Below are 19,212 nucleotides of genomic sequence, written 5' to 3'. Positions count from 1 at the left end.
CTCAAGACCACAATAACCGGGCTCACCTCCACTGTAACAGGAAGTGCTGGTGCTGACACGTGTGTACAAAGTTAAAAAATTACGTTATTAATCAAATTCTGTGATCAGTTTACTATACCATAATAACGTCGTGTAGATACATGCATGTTGAATTGAGCGATTGTTCAGACAATTTGAGTTAAGGCAATTGATTTTGCAGCTTCCCTGGTGGTCTAGTGGTTAGGATTCGGCGCTCTCACCGCCGCGGCCCGGGTTCGATTCCCGGTCAGGGAACAACGTTTTGCCCGAAAACAAACCACTTCACTTAAAAATGACAATAGACACTTTTAAATTATTATTACAGCTTTGGTGATCATTTTTATGACAGTCACAAGTAAAACATACAAATACCATATATAAATGTCTGTATTTCCACATTTTCCACTGGTAGACCGTAACTGAGTATGCACAATGCACAATGCACAAAGTATACGGCCAAAGTATTGTTATGCCTTATTATGCTGTGTGCATATTAGAGTGCTGCTACGATGGCATGATGACAGACATAAATTCATAATCAATCATTAATATATGACAGAGGACAGATTGGTGTTATAACAGAGATGCCCTCTGGTTTGTGTATCTTCAGCTTCGCCTCTTCTCTGCAGAGATATTGCGTGTCTGTGTGCTGCAGAGTGATCTGTCAAATTACACAGATTTAAAGAGGCGAGATCCGGATATCAGATGATTGTTCTTTTCCTTCATAATAAAATATTCAAAGTGATACGTCACTTTTGAAATGCGGGTAATTTGAGTACAGCAGACATTCATTGTATGTCTTATTTACAACATGCATAACTGTCTAGAATGACAAAAAAAAACAAAAAAAAAAAACATTTATAAAGATTTCATTATCAGTGGTGGAAAATAACTAAATGCATTATAATACAAAAATATATACATCATTTGGAAATGGGCCATTCTACATGATGATTGGGCCTTTTTTTACTTTCAGTATTTTAAGTATATTGCTTCAACATTTATGCTTTTCCTGAGACTGCACAACAGTTTAAATTTGGGACTTATTTTTACTCATACACTTTATATTGGCACAATTCAGGGAAGATTATTTGTCAAACTTAGATTTTTCGCAAACATTTAGACCTCTGTCAGATTTCTCAAATTAGAGAATTCCAGTTATTTTGAAGTCCCTCATTGGTGAAACAGTTGCAACTCATTGACATGTAGCTATTTAAGGGGTCATTAACCAAAAAGGTCTAGAACAGTGATTGAACTTATTGCTGTGTTTACAATTCAAGGTGCATAGCATTTGACTGTAATGTCTTTTATTTCTTATTTTAATTCATTTGTGTAACTAAACAGTGTTTTACATATTATTTATTATACATATTTTATTTGTGTCTGTCTCTTGAATGAAATTGATGAAACTGATAAAAATAAATTGTACCACCTATGGCACTGCTGCTATTTTTAATAGCAATTACTTCAATAGGTCAAGAAGAAACAAATTAAAGGCACCACTGATCGGAGCTCTTAATTTGAAAAACCTCGACGGAAGTGTGACTTTCCCCTTATCGCTAACTTGACGCTTTTTGACGGCGCTGCAGCCCGTTCGGTCGCAGAGAGGAGGACTCGCCGCTCCGGTTCACACATCTCCAAATGCCACCGGACATCGACAGCGGCCTCGGACCGGACGTACGGACAGCGGCGGCACCGCGACGCACGGGGCTCACCGAGAACATGGCGGCGGGAACAACAATCTGCTCGGTACCGTGGCGACGATAGATCAGAGGAACGACGCGGTTGGCTGGCTGGTAACGGAGGAGCATCACTTTACACAGGTCAACGAATATCCGCGTAACACCTTAGCTAAAGAAAGATTAGACAGAGCTAGAGAAACAGATCTATCTATCTATCTATCTATCTATCTATCTATCTATCTATCTATCTATCTATCTGTCTATCTATTCATTCATTCATTCACTCGTGTTCCTGTAATGATCCTGTGGTGACTTGCATGATCTCTGATGATGGCCTGCCTATAAATAGATCTGTAGTATCTTATTTAGCATCTGTGAACTCATTAACTGCGGTCATTAATTGTTGAAATTTCTAAGTTTAATTACTATGTGTACTGTATATACTGTGCAACGCAATTTCATATTACACTATAAAATATGCGATTACTATTTTTAAAACAGTTATTCCCATCCTCCCTTTCCTCCTTCCTTTCGTCTCTTCTAATTTTCCCCATTTTTTGTACCTTCTTCCTCACCTTGTCTCGTTTTCTTTTGTCTGATCATCACTTTCTTCTTCTCCTCTCTCTGGGTCAGTTCAGTTCAGATCTTCATTGCCCCACAACAGGAAATGAAAGCAATCACTTCAAAAAAAAAATATACAAGAAAAAGATACAAAAAGACAATTAGAGGAGATACTATGCATGCAATACTGAATGAGATAAAATGTTGACGTAACAAAAGAAAGTATACTGCAGCAGTAGGAATACAGATAAGTGCAATCAAGAGGCAGATTACGACGTATTACTGTCGCGCCAAAATTTCAGAGACCTTCATCTCCGAGCAGAGATGAGGATGTCAGACTCCCTCAGATGTGCGATGATGGTTCTATATATGACACAATTCTCATGTTTACAGCAACAGAAGAGTTGCAGAAAGCAGTAGATCATATGTGTAACTTCTGGAAGTTGAAGGTCAATAGTGAAAAGACTGATGCTGCTGGTTTTGGATTTAGAAAAAGTGATATTGGCAAGCTGAGAGAGATAAGAGATTGTCCATAGCCATAAATATCTGTCCTAATGAATTATAATGGTTAAGATTTGCAATTAAGGAGCTGCAAAAACATGCCTTTAAGTACGTCAAATGTGTACTTAGGCACAATGCTTGAGTAAATGTACTTAGTTATATTCCATCACTAGAGAAATGCAAAAACACAAGAAAAGTGGCATAAAATCAATTGAAAATAGCAAAGGAAAATACACTATTTTGAGTCATACATGTCACTTCATCTAATTTTGTTCTCTCTTTTCTGTTTATACCTGTAAACTGCAGCTGGACGGAGTCCAGGAAAATTTCCCCACAGGGACAATAAAAGAATATCTTATCTTAATCATGATCGATTACTTTATGTTTTCTTAAGCATTTTCTATTCTGAAGGAGCTGAACAGTGTTAGCTGCACAGATATGTGCCCTGTGTTTGTGAGTTTTTATGTGTGTGCATCATCCCATGCAGATAGCTGACGGTGTATATATATCTCTCCGTCCACAGAGGCGATGAGGGGAAACCTAAAAGCAGCAGCCCGTTTCTAAGCAACAAAAACAGCAACACAGCGTGCGGTACCACACACCATGGGCTACAAGGTAACCTCAGCACTGTTCACCACACCGAGCAGCAGCAGCAGCTCGACCACAAGCAGCGTTCACTGTCAAACCTCCTCGTATGTCCAGTGTGTAAACTTACAGCCCCAGTGAAACCATCAGTCAGTATTTGAAAACTCAAGCGGCTTGTGCCTCAGAAATGTGTGTTTTGATGTTGAAAACCTCCAGATGACTCACAGCTTCAACAGTAGTAACAGTTACTGGAGGTGTCATGATTCATTCACTGCGCTGATACACCTACAGTAGTATGCATTATGCAGATGTAACTACAAGCATCTGCTAAAAGAAATGCTTCAAAACACAGTCAGCTGGAAGGAAGGAATTCAGGGCTTTAACTGAAAACAGGAGCCGGAGTGGAGCTGACATGTCTCCTGTTAGAAATATTATTGAGTGTGTGGTGAAATCATTTGACATACATTTGGAAGCAAAGCTGGCAGGCTGGCACATTTCTCAGCAAATGAAAAAGGCGAAGGTCAGTCCTGTATAAAAGCTGGAGATAGACTCTAATTACAGACCTGGTACTTTGCTCTCACACTTCTTTAAGATAATCAAAAATGTTTTATAGAAGACTTCACAAACTGAATAAACTCAGAGCCAACTGGACTATTTATCTTGTACTGATTGAATTTCACCACGAAACATTGGCTAACGAGACACTAAATAGGTGGATCTCAAAAAAGCATTTGATACTATTGACCTCAGTTTATTACTGAAGAAATTTGAAACAGATGGAATTAAAAGGTGACACACTTCCGGTTAAGTAGCTGTAGGTATCAGTAGGTTCAATTGGTACTCTGGCGTCCTCCAAGGCTCAGTGTTTGGCCCATTATTGTTTTCATTAAAAAGTATTTTATTTGCAGATGACACCAGCCTATTTCGTTGTGGTACGCAGTTTGACTAAAGTTTGAGCAGCTGTAGTGCGTTACAAACTGGGGATGTGTAGTTTAAAAGATGTGGGTTTACAGGCCTATTGAATAATGCGTTATGGGAAATGTAGGATTTGAAGTTTATGGAGCTTTATTCTTACCATGGATGGAAAACCAGGATATCCTGGCCTTTGCTTTGGTCCACAACTATTTGACTGATTACCATTAGATTTGGTGCAGCTGTTCCCCAGAGGATGAAATTTAATGAATTCATCACGTCAAATTTGAATTTGTCCAGTACTTTGATTTCGAATCAAACACCTAACACCTAATAATAAATTTATATTTATAGAGCACTCAAGGACACCTTACAGGCCACAGTTAAAAACAGGCAAGTGGGTCAACTCATCATAAAAATAAAACAAAGCTTTCATATACAGTGATAACTTCATACAATAGTTGAGTATAAAATCATCATTAGTGTGAAACTTACTGTGGTTGTAGCCATTACAGTCAGAATCAGGCCAAATGTGTCACTTTCCAAAGTTGGAGAGCAGAACAGCTGAAGGCTGAAGACCCCATGTAGCCAAGCGAGCTGTTGGTTCAGTGAGCAGAAGAGAATCTGAGAGTACGGGACGTTGTGTAGAAGGAGAAGATTATGAAGAGGCTTAAAGCTGAGAGGCAGAATCCTGAAATCGATACAGTATTTAACAGAGAGCCAAAGAAGCTGCTAAGGAACAGGAGTAATATGATCGATTGAGGGAGTTCTGGTAATGATACGGGCAGCTGCATTCTGGACCAAGTGACAATTGTGAAGACACTTAGGAGGAAGATCAGAAAGGATAGAAATGCAGCAGTCAATACGGGATGCAATCAAGGTGTGAATGAGAGCAGGCAAAGACGATTAATATTAAGATGCATGCAGACACTTTTTATTTTTTTATTTATTGGTGCAGTTGGTAAGAGGCAGGGGTAGGTGATGGTCGTGCGGCACTTGGCAGTCACATGTGGCATCTAGGCCTGTGGTAGCATGAAAGTATCTTAGCAGTTAGCATTGGCATTTAGCAGTTAGCATTAACATCATAGGTGAATCTAGCTGTATTGTCTTCTTCTTAGCAGTTAGCGGTTAGCAATTAGCATTAGCATTAGCTAAATGGTAGCATCGGTACTGGTTACTACCTGGAGCATCTCCTAAACAGGCCTGGGTCAGTTGAACGTGGCAGTGCTGTTTGGATTGTGTAGGAGCACAATCCGTATCAAAACTTCTAATGATCCTTTCCCACACGAGTGTGCTGACACGGTTCTTTAATGGCTGCTTACCACAAAACAAAACAAACAAAAAAAAAAGCTCCGTGCTTCGGTTTGGTCAGATTGCTGATAAAGATAAACACATCAACACACCTGCACCTGTTGTAGCATCTTGAGACTTGTCATCGACCCACAGTGGTGCAACACTGTCCGGCTACGTCAGAGTCACAGTCCCAGTCCCAGTGTCAGTGCACGTCAGCCCTGCAGAGAAGCAGCAGTTTTATCTCACCCCATCACTGGATCAGCTGCACCTTCCTTCTTCTGTCAATATGTCACAGCAGCTGCTACGTGATGTTATGCAGCCAGTGTGTGTGGCTGTTAATGTAGCAGCTGTTAAAGTATGCATGGCATGGTCGGACTGCGGCATGTGCGCAGAGTAATGTAGCTGAAAAGTTTGTTAGTGCTGGTGTTAACGTGGCAACCTCCACCCGTGAGGATCTCCCCTGAGTTATACACCCTGCATGGATTCATGCTGCATTCATTCCAAGTTGGCACAATCAAAAGATGGGAGACGCTTCCCGTTATTCCAACTTTGGCTCAATTAAACATTAATTTGAGAGCGTTTCCCCTGCTTTTAGCCCTATAGTCACATACGTTTGTAAAACCACAGTGAAACCACATACAAACACGCTGTGTACAGCTCCTTTTTATATCGCTGAATAGATTCTGTCAGAGTTAATATTAGATCTTGCTGAACTGCCAGTGATGGTGTCTTTGCAGCCGTTTTGTGGCAATAATCCTGATATCTCCAACGCAGAATTACTACTAGGATGCTGATGTGACCAGGTTGCTTGCAGTCTGTAATGTATTAACTGTTGACCAGAATCAATTTAATTGTCCACTTTTAACAGACTGTGCCAGCAATCAGAAGTATTTTCTGTGTTGCTTTGTTCTGTATATAGCAAATATATGTGTTTTTTCTATAATGTGGCTGCTTTTTGTCCTGCCAACTCTGCTTTTTTTGCTATGTATTTTATTTACATTATATCTTCCATCTACCACGCTTTTTAATTGTTGTTCAGGAGGCTCAGTTTTAAAAACGCAGAGGATTATTTTATCATCTAAATGTTTGCAGATCGGTCGCTTCATGTCTGTCCAAACTGAATTGATTCTCAGGGTTTTTGTTTGTCTGTTTTTTTCGCTTTTTAAGTCATAATTCATAATTTCCTCCCATAAAGAGACACAGGGTATTCAGCTGCAGCTGGATATTCCTCTCTAATGCTGAGGCATAAATGTCACACTGCCGACAGCAACCAACCAATCAACCTCCGTGTGGTTTGATTCAGAGCTTTGCTGCTGCTGACACATACATAACCATCTAACTCCCTCTCACTCCACCAGGCCATATTAAAACTCCCTCTCTCTCTCTCACACACACACACACACACACACACACACACACACACACACAGACACTCGCATACTGTAGACACACATACACTGCAGACAAAAACACACACTTGCATACTGCAGACACACATACACCGCAGCATCACACACACTCCTACCTTTTAATCTTCAGTAGTTTGAGTCCATAAGTCCATACATAATAACACAAACACCTCTGGCTGCTTTTGTGTGTGTGTGTGTGTGTGCGTGTTTTGTATTCCAGTGGGGACTGCACACCAACTCAGGGGGCCCTCATGTTACCGTGGGTACCAAATTGAGGTCCTCACAGGTCCAGACTGAATTAGGTTGAACTGAATTGAGTTGAAGCTAGGATAAGGGGATAGGAAATGCACTATGTCAATGGAGTGTCCCGACAGGGATCATGATACAAATGTGTGTGTGTGTGTGTGTGTGTGTGTGTCTGTCTGTCTGTCTGTCTGTGTGTGTGTGTGTGTGTGTGTGTCTGTGTGTGTGTGTGTGTGTGTGAGATTGTGTGAAGGCTAGGGATTTAGGGCAACATCTTTAAGCAGATATCGGGTGACACCACCATCTGTCTGAGGCTCTGAAGCTTTGCAGCCAGTAGTGCTGCAGTTATGCAGCCATTACATTCATTCATTAATTCAGAGGAGGAGGAGGAGGCGGCAGGCATCACATCCTCCAGCAGCCATGTTGGAGGACCACAGCTGTACGAGCAGCAGCTGTGGTTTCCGAAATTCATTTCAGCTGAGTCTTTCAAGTGATTGACACCTGTAATGTGCAGACATTGACCAAAACTGCAGAACTTAATGTGGCTATCATGGATGTTTTTTTTTATAATAACAATGTATGAAATAATGACAGTGAGTTTCAGCTCATTGTTTATCTGTCCGGACACAACTTTACTGTTCTGGGTCACTTTCAGCACTCTAATAATGTCGTTTTCAGAGAAAAAGCTGTAAAAAGCCACTGAATGCTACCTGCTAAGCAGCAAACGGCAGATAAGGGGCCAAATATTTCCCTCAGGAGTTTGCCGGAGAGAAAAACAGAGCTAAAAGAGAGTGAATATTTGACTTACATTCATCAGGTGACACAAACACGACTCCAAATGAATGATCTTGTTGCTTTGTAACTGCTGGATGTGGAAACAAGCAACTGTTTGCTAACAAGGTCAACAAATCAGCTTAAAAGGTGATGATGAGCAGATTTTGTTTGAATCTGAATAAAGATTAAAAATTAAATAATTAGCTGAATCAAACTGGCTTGGAAAAGCCCAGCTGAGTCACACATTGATAAAAATGGTTATCAAAGAGGATGCAGACAGCTCCTTCCTTCAGATGAAGCGAAGTGGAAGCAGCTGTTTCTCTCAAAAGCCTCCCTGAAATCTTTTCAGCCACTTTGTTTCATTCAGCTGGAAGTGCAGATGGTCCCTTCACAGCCTGAACCGGACTCAGAGGTTTCATTTCTACAATTTTATAAGAGGAAGCCACTGAAGTCCTGTCACAATTCATTATGTAAATTTTGCAGATGTGTGAGTGCTTCTGATTCCTAAAAAGTTAACTTTCCTGTGACACAGCCTTTATTGGTTCCAGCCTCTTAATTCTGATATTTGAAGCTTTTCTTCTCTTTTTATTGGTTCGTTGAAAACCTTTGGAGTTGAGTTTCTGTTTGGGGAAGTTAATTTTGTAACTTCTGATGGACAGTTTAAATCAGTTTTTGACATAGTTTAGGCAAACAATCTAAATCTGAAACAACCGATGTTACAATTGAAAAATAGTTGGCTACAATTTTGATAAATGATTAATAGTTTAAGTAGTTTTAGCCATATTAGCTGCGGGGATCCAGACTGAAATAACTCAAAAGCTGTTCGATGGATTGTCATGAAATGGCTCAGACATTCATGTTAACCAAAGGATGGGTCCTAGTGATCCTCTGACTTTTCCTCTGGCGCCATCATCAGGTCAAATTTTCAGGATTTGTGTGTGTCTGTTTGTGTGTGTGTGTGTATATATATATATATATATATATATATATATATATACATATACACACGTACATATATGCGTATATATGTGTGTGTGTCTATACATATATATATATATATATAGCGAGAGAGAGAGAGAGAGAGATAGACAATCGATTAATAATTGTTATTTGCAGCCCTACATTGATTTTTTAATTTAATTTTTTAAAAATTTTATTCACTTTACTGATCCCAAACTGGGAAATTATTCTCTGCATTTCACCCATCACTGTAAACACACACATGCACATGCAGTGAACACACAGGAGCAGTGGGCCACATCAGGCGCCGGGGGAGCATATGGGGGGTTAAGTGCCTTGCTCAAGGGCACATCAGGTGGCTAATGGAGGGGGGGAGGAGATACTCCACCGCACCCAAGTTTCTCTGCCAGTCCGGTGGGGGGAATCGAACTGGCGACCCTCCGGTCACAGGCCGCTTCTCCAACCTATTGATCTGTTAATGAATAAATTCTAGCTCACAAATATTGCCATTTTCCTTATAAAACCGGCATGTGTCGGGCTGCACTTCGCACTGTGGCTCTTGATAGAAATACAAGTTATTCAGACAATAATTCAAATCAAACTGGGGTTGCATGGTCCTTCATGTAGCAGCAGTATGTCAGACAGCACAAAGTGGAGCTGACTGCTGTATATTCTGCCCCTGGCTGTGTGCACACCAGCTGCTGTGTGTATGGACATAACACAGCAGGGACATATTCATTTTATATGTTCCCTGCACTAGTGTGCAGCACAATGGGCCGTCATGTGAGAATTTGTGTTCCACAGGGTCTGTAAATGCAGTAGTTTCAGTTGATCCCTCTCTTCCTCTGGTCATTCTCATCTCATCAGCTGCACTCCATTTGGCCACATTGGATAGCAGCAGAAACTGAACACAGGTGGCATGTATAATAGTGAATCCAGGGTTGGGTAATGCTTGCATTAAATCAAATCCTGCTTCGAATTCGCCATCCATTTTGTGTCTCTTATCCAGGTAAAGGTCATATTGGCATCAGGCAAAGCAAAGTAGCTCAGACACGGTTCAGCTACTTCATCCAGCCCCCTCCCAGTTGACTATGCCTCCACTGGGAGGCATTTCCTCTGGGAATCATCCCTTGGAGAGGTTTTTGCATCATTTCTCAGGAATGACAACATACTTCATAATTATTTTGGGTAAAATGATAAAGAAAGAAAAATAAGCTATGTAAATCTAGTTTTTGCTTGTTTTTCCTCAAGTTGGACACCCTGCAACTTTCTACCTGCATTCTTCTATCTGCTGCATGAAACGCTGAGTCATGTTAGACCACCTTCCTCCCTGCAGGGATTTATTTTGGCTCAGTGATTACATTTCACTGTGTCACTACTGTTTTTGTGAGCCTGAGCCTCACTCTTCAGCACTAGCTCAGCCACAGGGCTAAAACAATCTGTGGACCATCGGCGAGGCCTGTCGGTGACAGTGTTTGGTATGCCGGCTTCAGTGCAGGATATCTCAAAGCACCATGTTCATTCCTGTTATTATTCTCTGTCTCACTTTTGCTTAGGGATATTTGTGCTCTCAGGTTTGGAACTACAGTTCCCAGTTGGGGGCTTTTGGAGATGTACACAGATATTTTGCCAAATTAGCACCTTTAATAATATGCTAAATTAACTTTGAACAGTTCCTGTTTGCAGTGTACCAATGAATGTAGCCTACAGACAACTATCACTGGACTACTTTGATACTGAAGAAGGGCGTCATGGTTTTGGTTGTTAGCTTTGTTAGTTCTTGTTTTGTGTTGTCTCATAAACAAATGACGAGATTGACCAGTTCATAGAAGATTTCCTCATGACGTAGCTGTTCAGTGTAGTGACTTATGTAATGATTCAGAGATGTAATATTGCTTTACTGTTTAAAACCCCATAATATTCCAACGAGCCGCTGGTTTATTTGTCTTCCCGTGTACTGACACAAACGCTACATTTACGTTTAGGTCCTCCCCTCCTCTCCACTTGGGGAGCTCGAGCCAATCACAGACGATTTTGAAGATGACTGGCGCTTCGAAAAGCCAATGAATCTGAACACGCCGATATGAACTTGAATGGGTCATTTACAGCTCCGGCACCTCAAATTAAGGACTTCGGCAATAATTATGCCCAATTTGTGATAAATGACAAGTGATAAATATAGTAAATTGTCTCAATATAAAGATATTTAGGCAAAATATAGGTATGAATACTGTAAATATGCATATAGATGGCAAAACTTTTGATTTTAAAATATATGCATGTATATAAATATATAGTAATTTACGCCTAAATACACCATTAGAGAAAACATGAAATTTTAAGTTTTTGTGGTGTGATCAGTTTTTATTGAACTTGGACTATTGGAAGGCTTCATGCTGTGGTCCCACCGTGTTTTCCACACATATAGTCATCTGCAAGCATCAATTTGGCAAAAAATATTCAGGCGGAAAAAACAAACAAACTTGTATTTCGATTTCGATTTCAAACTTACTCGTTACTCCATGCCAGCAGCACTTAAAGCGATTGTGACTGCTGGGGATCAAAGTTACCTTTCTAAAGAGACCAAAACCATGGATGTACTTCAAATGGTTCAAAAGCAGCTATAATTTTACTTGTGTCTTTGTCTTAGACTCATTATTTTTGACAGTTGGACACTGAAGTTTAATTGCCTTCATGATCTCTGCAGCTGCATCTACTGACTGACAACACCTGCATGCACCTGACCCGTCCACCTCACGCAGTATCTTTGCCTCACATCTCTCCCTCCACGCCTTGATTTTAATGTAGCTTACATTTTTAGCTCCACTGCTGGCAGAGTGCTCTGAGCAATAGCAAAATCGTCTTATTCTTTAATCTTGTTTTTGGTTGTGTGTTTTTTTCATATTGTGCAAATTTTTGCAAACCACAGATTTCTTCTTTCTTCTTGTCCTTCATGATATCATCTGTGGTCATTATTATTTCCCCAGATGTGCTAAAACCAAACTGTTAACCAGCCTCATTCATCTCCATTAAATGTGACTGATTGTCACTGATGGTCGAATGTGTAGGCTGTGTGAGCATTGTGGGATAGAGGGCAACCACGGACTCCTGTAATGGATTTCATCCTGTAATGGATTTGCCTCTTTCTTTTTACCTTGTTCTGTCTTTCTCTCTTTTTCTCATTATCTTTAGGCCTCTCTCGTCCTGCCTTCGCTCCTTTTTTTCTGTCTGGCCTGTCCTCTGATGAATCAAGCCATCTTCCTCCTCCTCTTCCCTGCTCTTTCTCCCTGACTTCACTCATTGCCTGGGGCAATGATGGCATGCTCCCATGTCCTTATTCCTCTTTGTTGTTTCACTCACTTGCTTACAGTGTGAAAAGCAGTGATTCAGTGGGAAGGCCTTTCTGTTTGTGTGTTTGTTTGTTTCATCGTGTGAATTGCCATACAGACAGATTTGTTTTTTGGGCTGTAGATTATTATTGCACTATGTCATGTAATATGAAATGAAAAATGAAAAGCAGCAGGAAAATGGAAACGCAAAATGGTTTTGTTTGCAGCTCCATTCTTGTTACTTTATTTGTGTAAATGTCTGCCATCATAAGAACTTGTTGTCCTTCTTGAATGCTGAGGAAAGGAGCTGGAGTGCGTCTGTTTCATGTAGTTATGAGAGGGAAGGAGGTCCTGCTGACCAACAACTCACAATGCAGATGAGAGCTGCCAACAAACGCCTCCACAAGTTAAGATTTAATTTAGTTGCTCATAGTAACTAAAAGTAAAATGAATAAATATGTATTTAAAACAGCAAAAACTGATTTCGTTTGCCACTTGGGGCACAACATTGCAAAAACAGAACAGTTGCTTATTTCCACATCCAGCAGTTACAGAACAATAACAAAAACAACTAAAACGACTCCAAATGAACGCATTTGGAGTCATATTTGTTTCCACCCGATCAAGTCCAGTATTCACCCTCCTATAGCTCTGTTTTTGGTCTCCACCAACTCCTGAGGGAGATGTCTGGCTCTCCAGCTGCTAAATGCTTCACTGTGTTCATCAGCGAGTCGCTAACTGTTTCCATCTGCTGTTGAGCAGGTGGTGCACAGAAGGATTTCACAGCTTTTTGTCTTTGTTTTCTAAGTTTCAGGACGTAACACCGAAACTGTGAGCTAAAAGACGCTAAAACGTTCTGTGGAGCTGAGAAGAACAATCACAGTGTCTAATCATTAAATACGCTGTCAGTCCGATCCATTGCCTGCTCTGTTGCCTACAGCAAATAGTTGTTTTTGCTCTGTTTGGTCATAAAAGGTGGATTAATTTGTCTGAACTAGATTTTTGGAAATCTACTAAAAAAAACAGCTGTTGGTTTTCATTTGTCCCATACAAGAAGTTTGGAGAACTTTTCTGGACGATAGCCTGTGAATGTTTGTGTCCTCTGCAGATCCCCGGGGCGGCGATGGATCGAGTCAGCCTGCTGTGGCGTCTGAGGCGCCGGGCTCGCCGTGGAGCACTCTGCATGGCCTTCTTCTGCATCTCCATGGCTCTGTTGTACGCCCTCTGCGCTGAAAACAGCGTGCCCGTCACAGACGCCATCTTCGGTGTCCGGGCGCGAACCCGGGCTCAGCCTCGTGCACACTCTGTCATCAAGGTCTGTCGCTATGTTTCACCGAGTTTATTTTATAGCAACCAACTCATGCTAAAATCATTTAACCCAGAGTTACAGAAAACTAATATGCTCCAACTTTATCCGAATGTTGGAAGAGAAAAAAAACTACTACTACTACTACTAAACAATACTTACATCCTTGCAAACAATAAATACAGCTGTATGTCTTCCATGTCTCTGGAGGATCAGCACACCACAGGAGTACATCTTTAATTATTTAATCATAAGAACTTTTGTACATATTAATTAACAAATACCATATTTCACTCCTGTTTTTTGCAAGTGACAACCTCACGGACTAAAAAATGAAGCCAACACAGAAGAGCTGAAAACTGCACTTCCACAAATAACCACTTGAGGCTGACTCAAAAAAACAAGCCAATCCGCATAGACCTCAACATTAAAATGCTAAAATTTAAGGAGAAATAAACATGTTTCCAGCCTGGTATAAAAAAACGTTTTTGGTCCCTACAGCTAATTTCTCCGTTCATGACAACTGTACGGGGTAAATTTTTACTTAACTCACATGTTCAAATTATATTCAGGCTTTCAGTTTTGCATAATTGGGATTTGAGTGACAGCTAGCTGCTAGGATAGCATCCATGTTTTATGCAACAGTCTATGGTTATATCCAGTGTAAAGGTGTCAGCCACAGTTCTGCCTCATCGGCTCTTTATTTAGTAATGCGTTTGCACTGCTACCTGAAAAGACCATGTGTTACCATTTTTCTCTTCTCACTTCAATTTAAAACTAATCATAACAATTACCCAAAGATTATCCTAAATCTAAACTCAGAACTAAACCTTTACCGATCTGAAGAATGAAAATAGCCCAGAGGGACATCAAGTATTCAACAGCAGTAAAATTCAGAATGTAGAAAATACACTGCTTTTTATGTGTAACATATGATGACAAAATTAATTAAAGCTCATTTATTTTGAATAAATAGCTAATATGGATATTGTCGTTTGTCTGACTCCACAGGTGCTGAGAGGCGGAGCCAAGCCCATGTACATTGACCCTCAGAAGCTCCCGGGTGTCGTCCCAGGTGACCCTCACCGTCCAATCCCTGTCCTCTCCTCTCCAAACCACACCCACGAAGCCGCGGACTCGACGTCAAAGCGGCGGCAGAGAGAGCGGGAGCCCTCCGGGTTTTTCTCTCGCCTGCTGCCGCGCCCCTTCACTCGCGCGCTGGAGACCTTGTTCGGAGGCCGGCGGAGGGGCGAGCTGAGTGGCCGAGGGGGGGACGCGGAGTTCTTCGGGCCTCACGGGCTTTTGGGAGAGGTGTGGGATGACGAGATGTCCAGTAACATGCTGGGGAGCAGACTGAAGAAGGTGGTGCAGAATTATCAGGTGAGAGTTTATTATCCAGTGGTGTAATATGGAGAAAGAGAATTCTGAGAAAAAGATCTGAATTTTGAGAATAAACTTAATGAAAATAATATCGTTTTTTTTCGTTTAGTGACAAAATTCAACCTTACTCTAAATATTATAACTATACTGTCATAATTATGTTTTTATATCTGAAGTTATTGCTGAGATTATTGTTTCTTTTATGTCCCTGGTCATCGTCTTGTATTTCTGTCAGGCGATGAATAAGTACGGGGTCGAGTTCTCCGGCCCCGGCAGTGTGTCCAGCAGGCCCAAGTTGAGCGGTCCCAAGCTTCTCTGCCAACTGAAGGACACGGTCGAGGTCACGACTTTGACCTCTGACCTCCAGCCCTTCTCTGCGCTGCCCTGGGCCACCCAGCTGCCACCGAAGCAGCTGACCTCTGACCTCGGGCCCTACAAGACCTGCGCTGTGGTGTCGTCTGCAGGGTCGCTCCGCAACTCTGGACTGGGCAAAGAGATAGGTGAGATAACTAAGGTTGACAATCATGGGAGTCTATTTAGTCTCTCTGCTACAGAACAAAAGAACAAAGACAGGCTGAGTTTAAATCCTCCTCCATGCGTCAGGTGTGTTTTAAGTCTGTTTAAGTTCAGAATTTGGTTCAGAATTTGGCTAACAGAGCCTGCAGCTTTAGTGCTGTTGATGCATTTACTTGCTGTAACATATTGTTCAACTGTCCCGACAAATGATTTGAAGACATGTATGATTTCTGTGTCCTTAGTAGAAACTGTCATAGTTGTCAAAAATGTCTTTTATGTGTGATGTCGACTTTTTTCTTCAGTTTTCCTGACATGTTTTATATCCCACAATTACTTTTTCTGTTTTATTTGTCCGTTTTTACATTAGCATGCCCTCTGCTACATAGATGGCAGTAGTCCTCGAAGTTATTGGTTGTATTTTAACCAAAGAAGAAGAATGTGTTTCCATTTTTTCTGCTGAAGGCTGAAGGCTGAAACCTTGACAGTCTTAGTCTGACGTCTCACGTTGACTGAAATGCACAGTTGCTGTTAGCGGTTTGGACTGGCTGGAGAACAGCTAACTGTTGGGTACTTTTAATGCCTGAACGTAATACAAACTGACAACAATCAGCACAGGTTTTTACAACCAGTTTAGTTCAATTCTTCTGCAGAGTTTATCAGAAATGTTTAAGGCGACACCAGACAGAAACATCTGGACGCCTTCAGTTTCGCAACAGTTTCTACTTTTGTGTCCGTATTTATATCAACAGTTTATTTACAGACACAGAAACAGACAATGTGTTGCATTGCAACTCAAAAGGTTTCACTTCTTCTGAAACTGTTTTCTACTAATAACATCACAGACTCTCATGATGCGGTGCTGCGCTTCAACGCAGCGCCCACCACCGGCTATGAGAAAGACGTCGGCTCTAAAACCACGATCCGCCTCATCAACTCACAGGTAAAGATGCCGACCTGCTGAAGGACACGTGAGGCAACTGACCCAAACATAGACAGACGTGTTCTGACGGCTCTCCATCTGACTTTCATATCAAAAGTTCAGACGAGCAAAGGAAAAATACGACTAAAATCTGAAATAACCAAACCAGCTTCAGGTGCATCACCACCTCCTTCTGGACTGGACTAGAGCCGACCCTGATCCACATGTAGTCCAGGAAAACCAAGAAGCTCTTTAAATCACATAGCCTTAGTTAGACTTGTACAATGGGTAATTTGTTTTCAGCAAAACAATTGATTCTTCATCAACACATCTGAAATCATGCTGATAGTTGCTATAGTAACCGTTTGTGATGATGCTGCTTGCAACTATTTTTATCCTCCCTTATGCACGAGATTTAATAGAGGAAAACATTCATATCAGGACAAATTATCAAACAATCATCTCAATTTTTGCTTTTGAAAACAACAAATGCTTTCATAAATTACAGCACTGAAGTTTACCTGTCTTATAGGTGATGGCGTCTGATGACCACCGTTTCCTGTCCAGCTCTCTGTACAGCTCAGGTGCTCTAGTGGCCTGGGACCCCGCCCCCTTCTCAGCTGACCTCACTCAGGTAACTTTTACATCGTCCTGCACGCACAGAAAAGAAACTGCAGGATCACACCTTGAATGAATGAATGGAAACCCACAGTGTTTTAACAGAAGCCTTAATAGTGCTATGTGCCCCCCCCCCCCACAGTGGTACAACAGGACAGACTACCCCATCTTCACCCAGTACCAGAGATACAGGAGGCTTCATCCTATGCAGCCTTTCTACATCCTGCATCCTCGCTTTGAGTGGCAGGTCTGGCAACGAATACAAGACAACATGGCTGAGCCCATCCAGAAGAACCCGCCCTCCTCGGGCCTGCTCGGTATGTGAAGCGATAACCCTCTCGCCACTTCCTGTTCATGATCTCCACTCATGACACCAAGCCACACCCACTTTGGATCCATTAGAACAGCACAGAAAAAAAACAGAAATCTCTCAAGTGAAACAACCAGAACTTTTCTGACTGGCAGAAAGCTGTGTGTTCATATCGTTCTTTATCTGACTCCATCGTTCATTGTAAGAATGTAAGATGGTTGGGAAAAGAAGTTTTAAGGCCTTTAATGAGTGTGAGAGACATCGGATTTCTTAAAGCAAATATTAAGCAAACAGGGAAAACAGTGGAGTTCAGCAATAAACACAGTAGCGTTCAGTAAAGACACATGCAGTTGAGTACAGTTTTCTTTGTTTCCTGTCCAGGCACTGTCCTGATGATGTCGCTGTGCGAGGTGGTGCACGTTTACGAGTTCCTGCCGTCCCGCAGGAAGACGGAGCTCTGCCATTACTACCAGCGCTTCTTTGACGCCGCCTGCACGCTCGGCGCCTACCACCCTCTGCTGTACGAGAAAAACCTGGTCAAACGGATGAACCAGGGCTCCGACCGCGACATCTACAATCATGGACGCGTCATGTTGCCTGGGTTCGGCAAGCTGAACTGCACCCAGGCTGCCGGAGGTGGACCCAACCACTGACTGGAAAATACAGAGCACACACACACACACACACATAATGCAAATCTGAACCCTGCATGAAGACACGTAATGAGGACAGACGCATGAACACTTCATACTCACTGCCAAACCAAAAGCAAAGCTGTGCCACTCACTATAAATATTACATGTTGTTATTATAGGCTATAAACACTGGAACACACACATTTATTTGTCATAGCACACACACACACACACACACACACACACACACACATAGATGTGCCTGTTGTTCACACATACATATCCTTATGAGGACATTCCGCTGATAATGTTCATCCCTGAAACCTAAACTAACACTAATATCATCTCTTAAAGGACCAGACTACTGTTTTTGAAGGTTTCGGCCAGTTATCTTCACAATCGGCACTTGTGGGAAATATCTGTAGCTGACAAGAAGCCCACATATATAGAAATATATACTCACAAAGAACAAGAAGCAGTCCAAAGAACAAACATATCTAATTTCATATTTTCAGATCTAATTATACGAGAAATAGTAAATTCAGTATTGACTATATGACTTCCTGCCTGTGGCTCTCTGCTTCAAGCCCATTGGTTCCTCATTTTTTAAAAAGTAATCAATAATTTCCTAAAACAGTCACTGTAGTTAGGACTATCGTAGTAGGAATATTTTCAGCAGCAGGTTAATCCACCTTTGGTGCTGTAGTGAGTATTTATCTCCTTTGTTGTAAACTCTTGTCTGAGCATCTATGAATATGTGCAAGTTTTTAAAATAATCTCCTGTTGCAGCCAAACAGTCATGAAGTAGAAAAAAAAAAAAGCTGACTGCTAAACATTCACTGTGCTGCATCTCAAGCAGGTTTCCACTCTGAAAACATGTGCTATGCTTTGGAAACATCAGTAATCTGAGGTATGTGTGGTTTGTTGGACTGAAACATGCAAAATCAACAGTATGGTCCTTTCCTTTAATTCTAATCTAATCTTTAACCAAACCAAAGTCTTGAACTGACCGGCTGAGGAGGTGAGGATTGGTCAGATGGATCTCATTAATCAAAAAAAGTCCTTGCTACAAATCTAATGAGAAAACAACACTCAGTCATACAGACCTGTACAGCAGGGCCTTCAGATGTATATACTGTAACATATTAGTCATTCCACTCTTTCTTTTGTTGTTGCTTGGACGGCAGCTGTTTCACTTTAAGATCTATTTTCAAAATGCTGCGGTGTAAATGATTAGTTTTTTGTTTGACGGTAGAGTCGG

At 41.3% G+C, this 19,212-nt stretch overlaps 1 protein-coding gene and 1 non-coding gene across 2 annotated transcripts; both read left to right on the top strand.

Moving 5' to 3' along the window:
- Positions 1–201: 201 nt before the first annotated feature.
- Positions 202–273, top strand: trnae-cuc. Its single transcript has one exon. It is a non-coding gene; the product is annotated as a tRNA-Glu (tRNA).
- A 13,099-nt stretch (positions 274–13,372) lies between these two features.
- Positions 13,373–17,969, top strand: st6gal1 (ST6 beta-galactosamide alpha-2,6-sialyltranferase 1). Its single transcript, XM_041951603.1, has 7 exons — positions 13,373–13,582; positions 14,585–14,953; positions 15,189–15,453; positions 16,312–16,409; positions 16,921–17,022; positions 17,149–17,323; positions 17,698–17,969. The coding sequence occupies exons 1-7, from the start codon at positions 13,391–13,393 to the stop codon at positions 17,967–17,969; spliced, it is 1,473 nt and encodes a 490-aa protein (XP_041807537.1). The 5' UTR covers positions 13,373–13,390.
- Positions 17,970–19,212: the final 1,243 nt, after the last annotated feature.

Source organism: Chelmon rostratus, chromosome 14 (assembly GCF_017976325.1).
Source record: "Chelmon rostratus isolate fCheRos1 chromosome 14, fCheRos1.pri, whole genome shotgun sequence".
NCBI classification, from domain to species: Eukaryota; Metazoa; Chordata; class Actinopteri; order Chaetodontiformes; family Chaetodontidae; genus Chelmon; species Chelmon rostratus.
The sequence above is the reverse complement of the archived record's forward strand: the minus strand, read 5'-3'. Positions and strand labels throughout refer to the sequence as shown.

Excerpts from the sequence above, each read along its gene's own strand:
- st6gal1 (XM_041951603.1), top strand. The coding sequence starts at position 13,391 with ATGGATCGAGTCAGCCTGCTGTGGCGTCTGAGGCGCCGGGCTCGCCGT. Across the intron at positions 13,583-14,584 it reads GTGCACACTCTGTCATCAAG|GTGCTGAGAGGCGGAGCCAA; the intron begins GTCTGTCGCTAT and ends CTGACTCCACAG. Across the intron at positions 17,023-17,148 it reads TCTCAGCTGACCTCACTCAG|TGGTACAACAGGACAGACTA; the intron begins GTAACTTTTACA and ends CCCCCCCCACAG.